The 17335-nt window shown below is 34.6% G+C and overlaps 1 protein-coding gene across 1 annotated transcript in view; it reads right to left on the bottom strand.

Moving 5' to 3' along the window:
- Positions 1-17335, bottom strand: part of LOC129938522 (uncharacterized) — a 263598-nt gene that overhangs the window by 109828 nt on the left and 136435 nt on the right. Inside the window, exons 7-8 of the mRNA XM_056046146.1 lie at positions 13996-14141; positions 13752-13902 (exon numbers count right to left, since the gene is read on the bottom strand). Of these exons, the coding sequence (XP_055902121.1) occupies positions 13752-13902; positions 13996-14141 (297 nt within the window). The remainder of the gene's footprint in view (positions 1-13751; positions 13903-13995; positions 14142-17335) is intronic.

The raw sequence follows: 17335 nt of genomic DNA, 5'->3' as shown, positions 1-17335 counted from the left end.
AAGGAATCATCACTTAACCGCATGAAAACGCAGTTCTCAGATCAGCATTGAGTCTTATCATTTCGAAGGTAAAAGTGATAAAGTAGGGCTCTGTTTAAAAAATCGTGGTTGGGGCGAATGTTAACATTCACCTTGTACACTTGCTGGAAAGCAGCTCCCACCGCCTCCACTTTTTCCTTCGGGTCCTCAATTATATAAAAGCCATTGTCGAAAATGGCTTCTTCTGGATCTATTTGCGCTGTCTTGAGTACATCCCTCTTCTCTTCAGTTCTTCGGAGGTTCAGAATCGGAAGGTCATTATCGTTCTTTTTTCTGAATATCTTGTTGATTTAGGGAATATACTAGGGTCACTGGGAATTAACTGACCGGATCTTTTGGTCCCAGTACTTGTTAATTAATAACCTGTGGTTCTCCTTAATCAGCACATTGAAATTTTTTATTGACGACTTCAGTGTCCTAACCTATAAGTCATGTGGGTCTGTAAGTCATCTGTACAAGTTTTTGAGTCTTGTCACTAAGCCACTCTTGTGCCTAATTAGTGCGTCAATAGTCGCGTTTCTGTAAGCGTCAATTTGGTCCCGTTCTTTGTACTTTAGTATTTTCCGTTCCATTGTTCGTTTTATTGTTTCGTCCATCTGTTGTAAATGTTGGTCAATTTCTGTATTTGTCAGGTTTCTGTTGTTTGGTGGGGCTATGTCACTCGAACGAAGTTCTCTCGCTAGCGCGTTGGTGAAACGAAGCCAAAGTATCTTACTGTAATTGTAAAAGTGCGTTGCAACGTATTCCCTTAACTCTACGCGTTCGTTTGGAATCTGCATTACAGAAGCCGGTCCGCAGTGATCACTGTCGTACTCGACTGTCTGTAAGCAGTTTTAAGGGTGATTACCTTCCACTTAGTACCGATTTCTCTGTCAAATGAATGATAATTTAACTCTCGTTTAAGCAATATATAGTTGGCTGACCATAACCAGGCATAACCCAGAGTTTCCTATATTTGGACTGTTATGTTTTTGGTAAGCATAGAAAATGTAGCCGACCTCAGGGTTGCCTGCATTTGAAATTGTTAAGACCTTGGTAGGTTCAAAATATTGATACAATGCCATATTATGTGGGTTTTGGTGTCAAATTAAATAATATTTAATTTTCTTTTTAACAGTATAAGGTTATTTACCCAAAATTTGGTATAACACAGGGTTGCCTTAATTTGAGACTTTATGGTATAAGACTTAGATTACTTCTTGCGATGTATGTAATCATGCATCAATAATGAGTTTATCGGTAACAAATTAAGCTTACTATGAAACATCATCTAAACTAATCTTATTATTATTAATCAGTTATTAAAACGGGTTCTCCATTTTGCAATTTCAAAAGTATAGTCCTGGAAAATGACATCTGTCAAAACTAAGTTTTTAAGCAAATTCGGAGCGTTATAGGTTAGTAGTACCCGTGGCATGATGGTTAGTGCGTTGGACAGTCATGCAAGGGGCTTGGGTTCAATCCCTGCCTGTGCCACCTTAATTTAAAAAAATAATTTTCGCGGGTACTGCCTCTTGCGAGGAATTGACAATTTCTTCAAGAGTAATTCTTGTCATGAAAAAGTGCTTTCTCAAATTAGCCGTTCGGATTCGGCCTTAAATTGTAGGTCCCTTCCATTCCTGACAACAGTACTCGCACACAGGAATGGTTGAGAGTTGTAAGTCACTAGGCCCTGGTTCACAACGGACTGTTGCGCCACCCCATTTGATTTTGATTTTGGAGCGTTATAGTAATAAGATAACAGACTTTTTTGACTTATATTAAAGAATAGGACTTGGAAAATATTTGGTTTCAACAAGACTGTCTTACATGCCACACAACCCAAACGAATATGGCTTTATTGCAAGAGATATTTCCTTGCCGCGTAATTTCTCGTCGTGGCGATATCAACTATCCACTGAAAGATCGCGTTTCTGCAATTGACCTTTTATTCTTGATCACATAAAAATCAACATTTGTCAAGTTAAGGCTGAGATACCTCCCAATATGTAACAAAAATTGGTCGAAAATTACCTCAAAATAAATAATCGATGGTTGCGACAATTCGCGCGGTGATCCTTAAAGTGAGGTAGTATTTCACACATAATGTCATGTACAAAATTTATAATAAAAAATTCATATTATGAAAACATATATTTTACATGTGTTTCATTTACACACGTTTACTTTTGAAACCGAGTAAGTATCATATAACTACAATAAATTATTTTAATTAAATACAAAATTGCGTATACGCTTCAGTGTCTCAAATAATCCTTTCAATTGATAGATCTGCCAGTTAACAAAAATTTGGCATTTGATTTGTATTTAAGGAAGTTTTGAAACTTTGAGTTGACACCTTTACACTTTCACTATACGTGTTCGCATACCCTTTATGACCAAACTGTAAATGTGATCATTTTTAGCGAAAGGCATTCGTCAAAACCAAAAGATGTTTTGTTAATGTCTGAGTTGAAAATTGTATTTTTCTTTAATAAGCTTCCTTTCACAGTATCAGTTTTTAATAGCGTCACGTTATATTCATTGGGAACAAAAATCCCAAGATTATTTATTCTTTATTTTATTTATTTTATCTCATATCATAAAAATTTATTGCAACTATTTAATGTCGTAACGTAATTTTAAAATACTTTATTATTAACATCGATCACAAGTTTTTCTCCTGTGCTTCTGCATTAATTTTCTATGTGACAACCACTTTTCATTTTTTTTAATTGAAAATTAATTTATGAGTGCAACATGGTTACGAGAAAAGAAAAATTAGTTACCCAAGAAATCTTTTCATAGTATTATTTTAACTGGCTCCCAATGCGGGACCTCGTGGCATGATGATATATTCAAAAATTTTCATTCATTGCCTAGCGTCACATCCCCATCACGGAAATTCATAGATTCATGCATGGAAAAACACTGGAAAGCGAGAAGCACACTCTTGCAGCTTCTTTCTCCCTGACTGCTTGACTGTCTAAAGGAAAGGAAGACACTAAAATAAGGAACAATTGAAAATGAAAAACTTTCTTAACGATTTTAGTTTACAATGGGATGTGCATACAATTTTAGCCATGGCAGAGTACGGCATTGGCACGGTCGCGTAGTCGACTCCGTCATCATCGTCGTAAGGCAGTGGCAGGTCGGTCGTTTGGAAGCGGTAGGTCGATGATGGCAGCAAGGCAAGCAAGCAGAGCCCTATCTCATTCACTCATTCATCGTCGTTCCCTCACTCAGAATCTCGGTGTCATCCTCTAAAGAATTCAAAAGGATATAAATGAAATAGAGGTGAATGCAGTGTAGAAGCGATAGAAGAGGCAGGTATAGGCACCAATGCGAGGATTGAGAGGACCGGGAAGGAACAACGATCAACGGGCACAATTTTTTCCATCCGTCCTGTTTAAAAGTTTTACGTTCTTTCCGCAAACTCCTTGTTCAAAGTTTTTCATCTTTTTCAACCCTACCACCGTGTCACACCCCGCCACTACCACCACCACCGCACCGTGTAGGTTCGTCGTTTGCTCTCTCGATATAAAAGAAACCCAGAATTTTGAGCGTTCTGCTGCTTATTTTCCATCCTGAGTCCTGAATCGTGGGTCTTTTTTTCCTTTTTATATATTTTAGTTCTGTTGTCATCACATTCAAATTTAGTGAGAGAAGAAAAAAAATTGAATATTTTGTAACCCTTGTATCTCTGTTTCAGCCTCCCCCGACCCCAACCCTCCAAACGAAATAAAAACTCCTGAATATAATTTAATACGAAAAGTTTACGTTATGATGTTGTTTGGTTTACTTTATTCTCTCCTTTTTCTGTCAGATGTTGTACTTTTTTGCCGCCCGCCTCAGTGAACACATAAATATTTTTATTACAATATATCGTCGGTTGTCCTTGCTCTAGTATATACCCTATAGGCACCCGCCCCCAAAAGCTATCATCGCACCCTCACAATACCGGAATGTGGAACAGATTTAAGTATGATATATTCGAAAAAGTATGAATTGTGGTTTTAATGCAAAAATATATGAAATGTTTTATTTTTATCACTTTTCCCGAATATGGGGGTGGGGAGGCTCTCGACTCTCAACTTTCAGTGAGGAATGTATTTTTATGTTTGGCTAATTTTTCCGCCTCTAGTATGGATTTGTGTCAGTCTAGGGTTTCGATTTAAGTTTAGGGTTTTCATTAAAAAATAAAAAAAAAAAAAACAGAAACATTTCGACTTTCATTTTATGTTAGGTTTTGGGAGAACGCAAAAAGAAATAGTCCTCCAATGTTGATTTATTATTAGGGGCGGGTATATATGTATGGTATATACTTCAGGGAGGGCGAGAACCATCCGTGAGAGGTGTCCTGAAGTCAGTAAATTTGAGTCTATTTTCTTTTATCAGAATTTATTGCCTCATGAGTGTTTTTTGATAAGGAGACTATTAGAAAAGTTGTTTGGATAAAAAAGGAAACGATATGACTTAGATTTATTGAAGAACTAAGACCTGGGAGACTATTGAAGTAATATATTTGTTATGCTATAGAGGGTGTTCGTCGTTCGAGGTAGGAGGTAAAATTGTATTGGTATTGCTTTTGGGAAAAATAAGTTTGTTTTTCTGAATTTATTTTATGAATAATTTTTTTCTCTTGCATCAAAATATTAAAATATTTTTTTTCTTTTTTTCGAAAAAATAAGTTGAATATAAACAGCTGGAAGGTCTGTTATCCAGAGGGGATTATTTTTTTATAAAAATAAAATTTTAAGCCTATACGAAAAAACCTCATTTACCTAACAACGTATATAAAGTATTGCGAAAATCTTTAGTTGAAAAATGAACATTTCAATTTTGTTTCGGAAAAGTTTTATATTTTTTTTCAATCATTTCATACCCCATTGTTTTTAAATTAAAATTAAGGGGGTATTCTGGTCTAGAAATAAAAAAAATCGTTTTTTTTTTTTATAATTTCATAGTTTAACTATTTAAGAATATGTCTACGAGAGGATTTTCCCAAATTCAAATTATTTTCGGAGAAATAAGTATTTTGCTGAGCAGCCACCCAAATCGGTTGGGCTGCAACTAATGGAACAAAAGACATAATGGGGTACTTTAAACGCGTTTTTCTCAGAACTGTCGTTTTGAATCTGATACCCACGAACCGATTTACTTGAAATTTTAAGAGAATCTTCTTAAGGGACTTATCTACGTCCTGAACTACGTTCATCCCCGAATTTTCATTTTTACTATTTTTAACAAATTGAAAAATGTTCAAAAGAGTGGTAATTTTTTTTTTAGGCAGTCGCCATTTTGTAAAAAAAAATGTTTGTAACTTTTCCGTAGTTCCAGACATTGCGACATTATTGAAAATTAATAATCTTTTTTAATTTTTGATTTCAGATTTCTAGGAGAGTTAAAATCGTGGGTATGGACCCACCACTCCAGCAGCTGATAACTAACGAAATTTTGATTTTTTTTTTTTAACTTTTTTTTTTTTTGTATGCTTCTAATGTGAATAAATAATGTTAAAAAAAATTGATGGTAAAATTGTTGCTTGCCTTTTTCTACAGCATTTCAAAAATTACCTAAAATTCATATCTCTAGACCAGAATACCCCCTTAAAAAGAAAACTTTACATGTTTTGGTTGAGAAGGAAAAAATGTAATGTATTCTGCTTTTACAAATTCAGACTTGGGTTGTTAGAAATATTTTTTAAATTGTAATGAATAATATCAGGTTTTCAATAAGAGCGCTACAAAATTTTGTTTAACTAAAACAAAAACGGTTTTGTATATCAATGACATTTTTCTATTTCTGTGAAAATCCGTTTGATGCCATTATGTATGGAACTCGACTTCTTTTGCATGGTCACAACGTTTGCAGAAGTCCAGACGGTGAACCCAATTTTCGATGTTCAAGCATAAATTGGCTAATACTGCTGAAGCCTCAGGGGCAGGAATATTTCTGACACTACCGGCATTTCTTTGTCTCATTGGCACGGAAATATTTTGTACTGTGACTGTGGATTAAAATGTCTCTTCTAGACATCCAATTGTTCATCTCCTAGGACGTCTTCCTATGAAGACCATTAATTAGAAGAAATTAGCAAACCTTACTAAAGAGAAATGTCAAAAGAGCGGCAAGAAATATGGTGTTGTTTGCTGTCCCTGTCGCAAACTGGGCATAAATAATGATGCGGAAAAGTTTTTTTTAAATAAAGAATTGCCTTGAAAAATCTTTTAAATTTGCATCAGAAGCTACAATAGCTTTACTCTAGTCTATAGTTTGCCAGTTGAAAATGTGAAGCTGTTTTGAAATTGCGAAAAAAGGTTAATCGTTATTGAAAATGATTTGCGGTTGAAGCTCTTTTCTGTGTATGAAGCTTTTTAAATGAGTTAAATTGCCAGATATAGAGCTAAGACAAATTTTAAGTCATTCATGATTTTGCATTTCATCTTTATGAAAAAATGACTGTTTGGTGACGCTAATAAGGCAAAATGAATAGGGAGCCATTCTGACTGTTTCAAAAATTAATTTGATGAAAATCGACACAATTTTTTGCAAAAACAATTCGGTGACACTTTAATTTCAGAAGTTAACTGGCTTTATTGTTTATAAAAATGTATGCATCTTGATTACTTCTAATGGTCACTGCCTTAGAGCAAAAAACCGGCAATATTCAAGTCAACATTTTCGTCAAAAGGTTAGATTTATTGGAAAAAAGTAGTAACAATAATTGGACACATAAAATAAGATTTAATAGGCTATCAATTGTGCTGTTTCAAAAGTATTGTGCTGTAAGTGAAAGTGCTTCCAAAGACACGAATATTTGGATTCCTCGTAATTCTCAGGAATTACGACAAGCTTACTGCACATTATGGCATATTTTCCATTCGATCTACATCTTTATCTATGTAAAGTCAAGCTCAAACAACAACTGAAGCGAGCTAACCATTCACAACCTTCGTTGATATGACGAATGGGTGCCTAAACAACAGGCGGTATGGATAGAAGTTTCGAACAAAAATTTCTAAAGCTACAAAGCACATTTCTCACTCGGTATCGGTGGGTATATTAATAAACAAAATTGTTGTATTTGAGGTTCTGAGAATCCTCGAGTAATTAAAGGGAAGCCAGTACGTCCACAAAAAGTCACTCTTTGGTGGGCTCTTTGGTACGGAGGTGTCATTGGACTTTACTTTTTCGAAAACGATCGTCAGTTCGGAGCATTATTTTCATATGATAAGCGACTTATTCTTGCATGCCTTTGAACAATACGAATGGCCTGGCGGTGTAATTTCTCGTCTTGGCGATATCAACTTGATATCAAAATCATGTGATTTTACACCGCAGGACTTCTTTTTTGTATGGCTTAGAGAAAGACCGGGTATATGCAGATAATCTTTTAACTTTTGAGCAATTTAAAATTAACTTTCGTCAAGTTACGGCTGAGATACCAACCAATATACATATATGTCAAAAAGTAGCCGAAAATTACCTCAAAAGAATCGGTGTTTTCAACAATTCGTTTGGTGGACATTTAAATGACGTAGTGGTTCGCATATAATGTTAACGTCCAAAGTTTAAAGAAATATCGCATAAGCTTCAAATTTCGATCTACATTTGACTTGACAATTCTCAATTTCAGATTAACTCAATTTGAACCATAGAAAGACATAAAAGCAATTTCTGCGTTAAGGTTATTCTGGCTTATTATGAAAATAGATGTTCAAATCAAAATGTATATCTTGCAATTCGGGATTTTTCGGTCACTTTAATGGTACAAATAAGCGTACAACCGGAAAAAATCGTGCAAAGATAAGCGTTCTTAGATAATGAGAAAACAGCAGTGCATGCTCGTTTCACCTTGTACTTCAGAAAATATTGCTGCTGTTTGTGATAGTGTGGCTAAAGAGCCGTCCAAATCAAATATTCATCTTCTTACCGAACAATTTGACATCTCACGCTCGTCGTTTATGCAAATTATGCATAATGACTTACATTTGCAAGTTTAAAATTCGCAATTGACTCAAAGACGTCTTGACCATTTCATGGGTCATCAATGGTCAAGATGGTGGCAAAAAAGCCAACAGTGTATAATCAATGTTCGACGAAAATCACCTTCACTCCAAGAGTAAGATAACTCGGCACATTAACGGCATTGAACTTATATTATGCCTCAGCGTCATCAAAAATTTGGATCATCTGATAGAGGTGTGCCGCTTATTTCGCGGTGGCGATAATTTGTTTCACACATAATTGATTCATACAAACATTATGATTTTAAAAAGAAATTATGCTTATTTTCTAAGTAATTTGTGTTCGGTCCTCTTAATCCAACCAACCTTTATTTAAGTTTCTCCAGCTCCGAAAAAAAAACAACCATCATATAAGTTATTGTAATAAATTGTGTTATGGCTTAGTTTTTAACTTCAAACCATTATCTGACACTGACGGAAATTTAAGACTTCATCGGCCTAGAAGTTAAATTATTGTATTTCTCATCTTTTTAAGGACAAATTAAATCAGTGTAACCTTAAAAATTGATAACTTTTTCTATGATCAGACTGTCTTCAACTACCGAAGTAAATAAGACGACGATTATCTTTAACTAACTTAAGGCCTTTAGATGCCCTGTATGCAAAATATGGTGTAATGTCGTTTGTGGAATACATAGTTCTAAGGATGGAAGAGGAATAGTCAACTCTGCAAAAACAGTCGATAAATTCTCAGTTTTTTCTAAGGAACCTAAATGATTCTTAACGTCAAAATAAGGTGCTTGATCACGACCCAAAACTGTTTCAGTTTTGCAAATTGTGACTGCAAATATTCCATCACTTTTGTAGTGATTTGAAAAAATCCACGTGCTTTTGAAGTGTGTAAAGTTGCTGCAGCCTGTTTTCTAAATCAAACCTTTATTGCTATGGAAATATTTGGTACTGCGAATAACACAATACAATTAAAAATTCAAAGCAAATAGTAATATTTAGATTTTTCCTTCTAGTACCCGTGGCATGAAGGTACGTGCGTAGGGCTGTGGTGCTGGAAGTCTTGGGGTCAATACCTGCTTGTGCCACCCTACTGCCTCTGGCGAGGAATTGAAAAATCCTCTAAGAGTTACTATAATATTTCTTCTCGGAAAGATTCCTTTAAAATTTGTTTTTAAAAAGTCACTTGAAAAATATTCCTGCTACTCATAAGACAAATTACTACGGGCTTTTCTGAAAATTAGATACAAATTTGTGAAACTGTACTAAGATCTAAAAACAGAACAAACGCTTTAAATAAGAAAATCAAAAATGCATATTCTAGTCCAAATCTCTAGCTTTAACTATTATATGTAAAATCATCAAAAAGAAATCGGAAGCGGTCCAAAGTTGTATCCAAGTATACAATAACCAAATCCAAAATATTTTTCAAATTGAACCATTTTTTGTACTGCCCCAAGTCACTTGAAATTTAAACAGACAATATTTAAAAAAAAAAATTGAGAAAATGTGTCTTTTTCTGCTTAATATTTTTTTATTTGAATGCTATAACAAGCAACCCTTTCAATATTTTGCGTTACTCCACTGGGGCTAAACCGTTTGAAAAAATTCAAATAAAACGCAGTAGCAGTACATTTTCCCGTTTAAAATAGTCAAACATATTACTATGCTTCATTCCTTTCAAATTTGTTGTATTGTGTTGTGCTTTTGTTTTAATTTAAGAAAACGTCTTTGTCTACTTTCCGTAATGATTTGTTATGTCCGATTTTTGGTAATGGACAAGATTTAAGATCTAATGTCTTGCCGACTAAAGAATATATGTATTATGCGATGTTACTTGTGGGTAAGTCGCAATAAACACAATCAATTTAAAAATTTGGCTACCGACACTTGTGAGGAGATCTCCGAAAAATTATTAAAGCTCTGGCAGACAGCTTCGATCCGTACTATCGAACACGTACAGTTATAAGAAAGATAAAGCAGAACCACGAAAGTTACAAGAATTTACTTAAGCCTTATAAATCAAGAAAAGGTTTGGATTCATATCAGAAGAGCATACAGGTTTTTAAGGACGATGCAAATTCTTTATTCGATATAGCTGTTTGTAAGTGTGATGATTTTTTAGTATGTAAATGTGAAAAACAGCTAAAAGTTCCAATATTGGAGAGACCTTTTTTGATATACTAACGAACCAGGCGTAAAATGGGCATTGGAAGCATAGATGTTAAAACTTCAATTAAGAACACGAAGAAATTGACCCGAAAAAGAAATTATGAGGGTAGAAACCAAACAAATCTCCATGTACCTGAATCTCATACGTTGATAAATTTCTAGCTTTCTGAAAACGAGTTTACTTCTGAAGAGGAATCAAATTCAAGAAGAGATTTCATCAGAAATGTAGCCGTCAACATTTTCGGTAGGACCAAAGAAACTTTTGAAGTCATCGATGCCTACTGTCGCTCATGCTGTTGATAGATACGGTATTTCAGACAGGGCTGCAACAGCAATCGTTTCTGTAACACTTCAAGACGTTGGTCTTATTACGAAGGAAGACAGCGACAATGTAGTAGACTGAAACAAAATAAGGCGAGTCCGTGAGAAGGAAAGGGGTATTCTAGCCAAGAAGCCTCTGTTAATAAAAGAATTATTTGGAGTGGACTTTGATTTTTTTTTTTATATTATACGCACACTTAAGGGGATATGAATACCCTTATCATGATAAATCACAGTGCGAGCAATTAAGAAGGGAGGATAGGATTAGAAAGGAGATACCGATGCACATTGGTTTTGAATGTCTGCATATTGTAATGAGTGGGAAACATTGAGTCTGGTAAAGCATTCCACATTCGTGTGGTGCGACTGAAGAAAGAATCTCTGTACTTTATAGTACGTCCGAAATTAGGCTCAAGGGTAAACTGATGAGCATTCCTAGAGGAACGGGTATTACGGTTGAATTGTTTGAGGGGAGGAATGCAACTGGCTATTTCAATAGAGCATTGTTTATGAAAGTCGCGATAAAATAATGACAGGCATGAAACCTTACGACGGTGCTCGAGAGATACAAAAGTTTCAGTTAGACAACGGTCACCTATCATCTTTAGAGCTCTCTTTTGAATTCTGTCTAGGAGACTCAAGTAGGTTATAGGAGCACCTGCCCAGATATGGGAATTGAACTCGAGTTTCGGACGAATATAGGCTTTATAGATTATAGCCAGATCAGTAGGAGTAAAAAACTTCTTGCACCTTCAAAGAAAACCTAAACACTTAGCAGCATTTTTGGCGATGTCAAATATGTGATCACTCCACAACAAGTGGTTGGTAATGCACATTGCACATACCTAAGACTGAAAGCTGTTCAGTCTCCTCGATGCAAGTACCACTCATGGATAGTGGCATAGGGGAAAGGTTACGCTTTTGTGACAGTAGACAGCATTGAGTTTTCGAAGCATTAAATTCCACACGGTTTTTGATTCCCCATTGGACAATGCTGTCAAGTTCAGAATTTATTGAGCTCATCATACGCTGCCGTTGGTAGTCCACATCCGAAGAACAAGGATGAGAATCTAGAAACGAATATGAAAAGTTGAGGGTACTGTCATCAGCGAAACAATTAAGTGGGTTAGAAGTTTCAGACAAAAGATCATTTATAAAAATAAGGAAAAGTGTCGGAGACAAAACGGAGCCCTGAGGCACACCAGCGTTTGTTTTGTGGATATCAGATTTGAACCCATCCAAGACTACTTGAATTGAACGGTCCGAAAGGTAATTTTTAACCCAAGGAAGAAGGGATTCATCAATACCAAATGCACGAATTTTCGATAAGAGAGCTTTGTGCCAAACTCTTTCAAATGCCTTTGAAATATCAAGCGCAATAATCTTACTTTCTCCAAAACGATGTAAAGATTTGTTCCACTGTTCGGTGAGATAAACCATGAGATCACCAGTGGATCTATTGCAACGAAAGCCATACTGCCGTTCATTAAGAAGCTTCCGTTCTTCAAGATATTTCTTAAGCTGAAAATTGGTCAGTGTTTCCATGACCTTGGAAAGAAGGGACGTAAGTGCAATTGGACGATAGTTAGATGGTGAGGAGGATTCGCCTTTTTTAGGAACAGGCTGGACAAATGCAGTTTTCCATCCACTCGGAAAGAGACCTGTAGCGTAGGACAGATGGAAAAGCTTACGCAGTGGTTTTGCCAGCGTTAAAGAACACCTCTTCAGAACAATAGCGGGGATACTATCCGGGCCAGCGGATTTGTGAATGTCAAGATTTTTAAGTACTCTAGTAACTGAACGAGTGCGAAAGAAGATCCGTCCCATAGAATCGTTTACGCTTTCAAGATGGACGAAAGGACAAAACACTTTCCATGACTGATTCTTCCAGACGAAAAATGCTTTCGGAGGATCATATAATTCTGGTCAAAGAGCCAAACTCAGAATATATGGGACAAATTTCCTTATCAAACGGAAAAGCATTTACCATAAGTCATGAAATAAAAGACTTTTTAAATAATAAGGGTAGCGACTTGAACAAATTAGTTGTAGTTGGATGTGATGGAACCGCTGTCAATACAGGATTTACAGAAGCCATTGGAATAGTTCATCTGTCAACTACACGCGAATGAACTATTATTGCGACACTTATTTGAGCACCTTGACGGTGCTAAGACCCCGGAAAAATTGTTCATTCCAGATGGCTTACCACGACAAATAGAATGTTGTATGTATCGACAGATTCTCCGTCTGAAAATATGTTACACCTTGTTAATTTTATTTTGAAAGTGTATGCTCCGATGTGGTTTTTTATTAAAACAAAGTCAAGTTGCATCTATGGATCAAAACACTTGTATAAAACTATACTTCTGTAGAGATATATGCCGGAACACTTTAAAGCTGTGATAAATCCTGTAATTCAAAGAAATGGCTTTTTTGGACATCCTGAAAACATTCTTCTTACGATGTTGGCAGACAAAAGGAAATCAATTAACGTGTTAGCCTTGCGAAGGATTTTGAAATGCAGAGATTTTTTATATTCTGATTCAAGAATATTTAAAGTTCCGGAAAGGTGTGTCGAAATTGTTACAGAGGCCTTAGCTGCAGTATGCGGTTCAACCAGAATAGATGGGTTCATCAGAACTACAGTTGAATCTCGCAGAATAATGCCTGTTTTTAATTCAAAAAAAGATTATAAAATTGCTTAATCCTTATTTTAAATCCTTTGTTTATGGCCAAAATATTCAAACACGATTTTGAAAGCAAAAATTTAAATAAGAATGTTGTTTTTTGTTCTTTAAAGCGTATTTAAACATGAACATAAAATGAAATAAATGTTTTCCTTTATTCCTTCACATAAAATTCAAAAGTCAAAAATTTTAAATTTTCAGGAGGCTTGGGGCGGTATAATTTTTTTTTCGAAAAGTTTAACTATGTCATTTTCTATCAATGGCCAAACTCGAAAATAAAAAAAAATCGATCCACCCTAATATATATCCTAACTTATCTGTTTATCATTTATTATTGACCTAGACCTTAAGTTGAATGGAATATTTAGCCATTTTCAAAACATAATCATAGTGTATTTAAATTAATCACATCAGTTATCTTTTGCATTTTTATCAAAAATATTTCTAGACCAATTTGTAAATGTGAGATCGTAAATTTATATAAAAGTTCAGCAAGTGTTTTAGAAATTAGTATATTTCAGTGTGTCTTAAGAAGTTTGAAGAAAAAACAAGAAATAGAAAAAATACTTACATATGACATTCAATGGAAGATTGTCTTCAAGTGCTGAATTGGGAAGTCTGGGATTTGAACCGTCACATCTCAGCATTGTGCCATCATCTTCTGGCATTGGATTAAATGATAAAATCGATGTAACTTTTCTACCATTTTGTGTTGTTTGTATCTGAAATAAATAAAATTCAAATATAAGTCACTTAATCCGCACTTGCAACTCTTATTGCTCTTTTTATGAACTACTTTTTTTTGTATCACTTACCGTTCCACGTTTAAATGGTCGATTGTTTTGAGTCCATTTGACATCCGTATCCGGTACGGAACCATCAACAATACAGGTAAGATTATATTGTGTTGCTGAAGACAGAACTTTTGGCTTAGCTGTCAAGTTCACAGTTATCGGTCTCACTGAAAATAAAAATAAATCAATTTCAATTTCTGGTAGTTTGGAATAAAAATCAATTAAGTGTAAAATTTCTTCACAAAGAATAGAACAAACAAAAAAACTCTCCAAGTCTTGAATAATTGAGTCGAATTTTTGAAATTTATTCATGCTCTATTCATCAACATCGAACCAATTAAAAACTACCTATATTCTTTTAATTGGAACATTCACCTATTCGAATATCTCGAATATCTCATCTCATCGTATCATCAACCAACATCATAATCATCATCGTCATCATCATCTTTGTCATCATAATCATCACCATCAAAACGATTGTGTTGCAATAATTAAATTGCAAGAATATGCAATCATAAATGAATATGGTTTGTGTTGGAATACGAGCACGAGTACGAGTACGAGTACCGGAGTACTCGTATAGATTTGACGCAAATGTAGGTCGTCAGACGTCTGTTAATCACTCAGTGAGCATTTTCTGATGATTTATATTCTTTTATTATTATACTCGTTTATCTAGGTTCTTCTCTGATGCTCTCTCTCCTTGATGCTTATTGAATGTTTTTTAGCTTTATTTTGTATCTATGTATCTTTTGCACTGATATATTCTTTTCATTTAATAGGTATTGGGGTCAGATATACGACTACACCATAAACGAGTATAGGCACGAGTGACATTTTGAATTTAAAAAAGTTTCTTTGAAATTTCATTTTTTTTATAAATTGAAAGTAAGATTTATGTTTTAAGGAAAAAGGGAAGCTTTTAGTTTAACTCAGAGGCAAAATAGATGCATATATCCAAGGATGTGAGTGTATCTGAATAGGTAAGAGAAAAGGTTCAGTTACTTAAAAGGATATGTAAACATCTATAAATTATGCAACACTCAGGAAGAAGCAAATTTTGCTTCAAAATGTAACTAGCCAGGAAAGCTAAAGAAGTTGAAATGGAAGACTTACTAAAACATTCGAGTGAACTTAGGACATTTTTTTTATTGGATTTCAGAGTGTTTAATAATGTTTATTTGGGCATTAAATTGAGTGAGACATTTATTTGTTTTGTTTTACTATAAAGAAAAGTTATTTTTTTTTGAATATAAATTTAAGTTTTGGACGTTTTTTTTAGAAATTTTGTAAGAGTCAGTTTTATAAATAACTAGCTTTTTACCCGCGGCTTCGCCCGCAGTGGAGAAATTAAATAAGTATGAGAGATAAAGGATAAGGGTATAATAATAGAAATGAGTCAATATAAAAACTAAATTGTATTGCTTGGCTGAGATCAAAAATTTTTAAAAATTACTACAGGCAAGGAAGTTTCAACACCTTAATATATGCTTATTGAAATGCAACAACAAATGTTAAAATATATTTCATCGCAACAAAAATAAATAATTCTGAATTTTAACAATTTAAAAAAATAAAATACAAAGTATTAATGAAAAGTGAACAGGCTACATAAAGTTGACCATGAGAGAAGCATGGGTTTTCTAAATGCACTCCTGCTACCTGTAATGTTTGTCCTTGTGCCTTGTGTATAGTTACAGCAAAGCTAAGCTTGACGGGAAACTGAACCCTTTTAAATTGGAATGGAAGGTCAGTGGGAATAATTGGTATCCGAGGTATTATAACACTAATTCCCTTACCGACACCTGTTAAAATAGTAGCACCAAGTATGTTCTGTCCCAATTTTGTTATCCGAAGCTTTGTTCCATTACATAGACGAGGAGCATCTAGATTTCGCATAAGCATTACTGGTACATTTAGTTTCAATTGAAGTTTATGTGACGGTACACCCGATAGTTCAAGTGAATTTAAAAACTCCACAGGATATGAAGTACTTAGTTCCGTATCCAAAATTGTATCCATTGACAAATATTCCTTCATTTCTCCTTGAACTTCGTTTAAAATGTCAGTGTTGATCCTATTTACAATTTCATTTCTTGGTGCTAATATTGCTCTTGCACACAACCACTGATCACTACACAAATTTTGTTGCAATTCCGGAAAAACATTGGCAATCACTTTCTACTAAATTACAAAATTCTCTTGACAGTGATATGTAGCCTTCAGCGTCAACGTCTAAACAACCATCACCAATTTTCAACAACATTTCTGCGTAAAGTCCTGAATCCACGTCATTATGAAGATGCACTCTCATATTCGTTTTCAGGCGGAGTTTTTCAACTGTCGGCCATAAGCTTGATCATTTAATGCACGCTTGAATTTCATCGGCTGGTGTCCCCCTTTGAATCACTGGGAGGGTTTGACAGAAATCGCCAGCCAATAAAACTACCATGCCTCCCATTATATCTGTACTATCTGGCAAGTCCTGGAGGGTCCGGTTTAAAGCTTCTATAGCCTTTTTGTGAGACATTGTACTTTCATCCCACACTATAAGCTTGCATTCTCGCAGCATTCTACCTCGTGAACTATTTTTACTAAAATTACAGATAGGCGAATCTTCCTGTGCTGAATTTAATGGTAATTTTAAAACGGAATGTGCCGTACGATCGCCCTTTAATAGCGTCGCGGCAAATTCTGACGGACATCTATACTAATATTATAAATGCGAATGTAAGTTTGTTTGTTAGAGTAAGAATTAACATCAGCGATTAAGATCTAAAATAATAAAGTAACAGCTAACCACAAAAATTACGGATAACCTCAAAAATGTGAATAGTATTATACTGCATGTAACGACAGAAGAAAATAACAATAAATATAGAAAAATTAGAAACAGTTGAAACTATATTCAATTGAATTGGATATTAAATTAGATATTGTTGTCACCGTCGGTAATACAGTGGGTTGGTATTACAGTATTCAGGGTTGAAACTTCATTACTATGATGCTAGATGGCGTTGAAGTAGCTAAATTTGACGATATTTTGACAAACAATTTTCTTATTTTTCGTAAATTTGTTTTTTTTTTTTTAAGTATCCTATGTTGCTTCTAATACCTTCAAGAGTGTATGTGCAAAGTTTCATGATGATCGGTTAAGCAATTTTTGCGTGAAAGCGTAACAAACAAACTTACATTCGCATTTATAATATTAGTATAGATTCTGGTACGATGGTTCTACTAGATCTTTTACTTTCAAAAATCTTCCTGGGCCCCTGTTTTATTTTAACTTTTGGTATTGCAATTAACAAACTCTTCAGTGCTGTTTCTTTGCTAACAACTCTAAGAAAATACATACATT

The sequence above is a fragment of the Eupeodes corollae genome, chromosome 1 (genome assembly GCF_945859685.1).
Source record: "Eupeodes corollae chromosome 1, idEupCoro1.1, whole genome shotgun sequence".
In the NCBI taxonomy this organism is placed as follows: Eukaryota; Metazoa; Arthropoda; class Insecta; order Diptera; family Syrphidae; genus Eupeodes; species Eupeodes corollae.
This window is presented reverse-complemented; position numbering and strand designations above follow the sequence as displayed.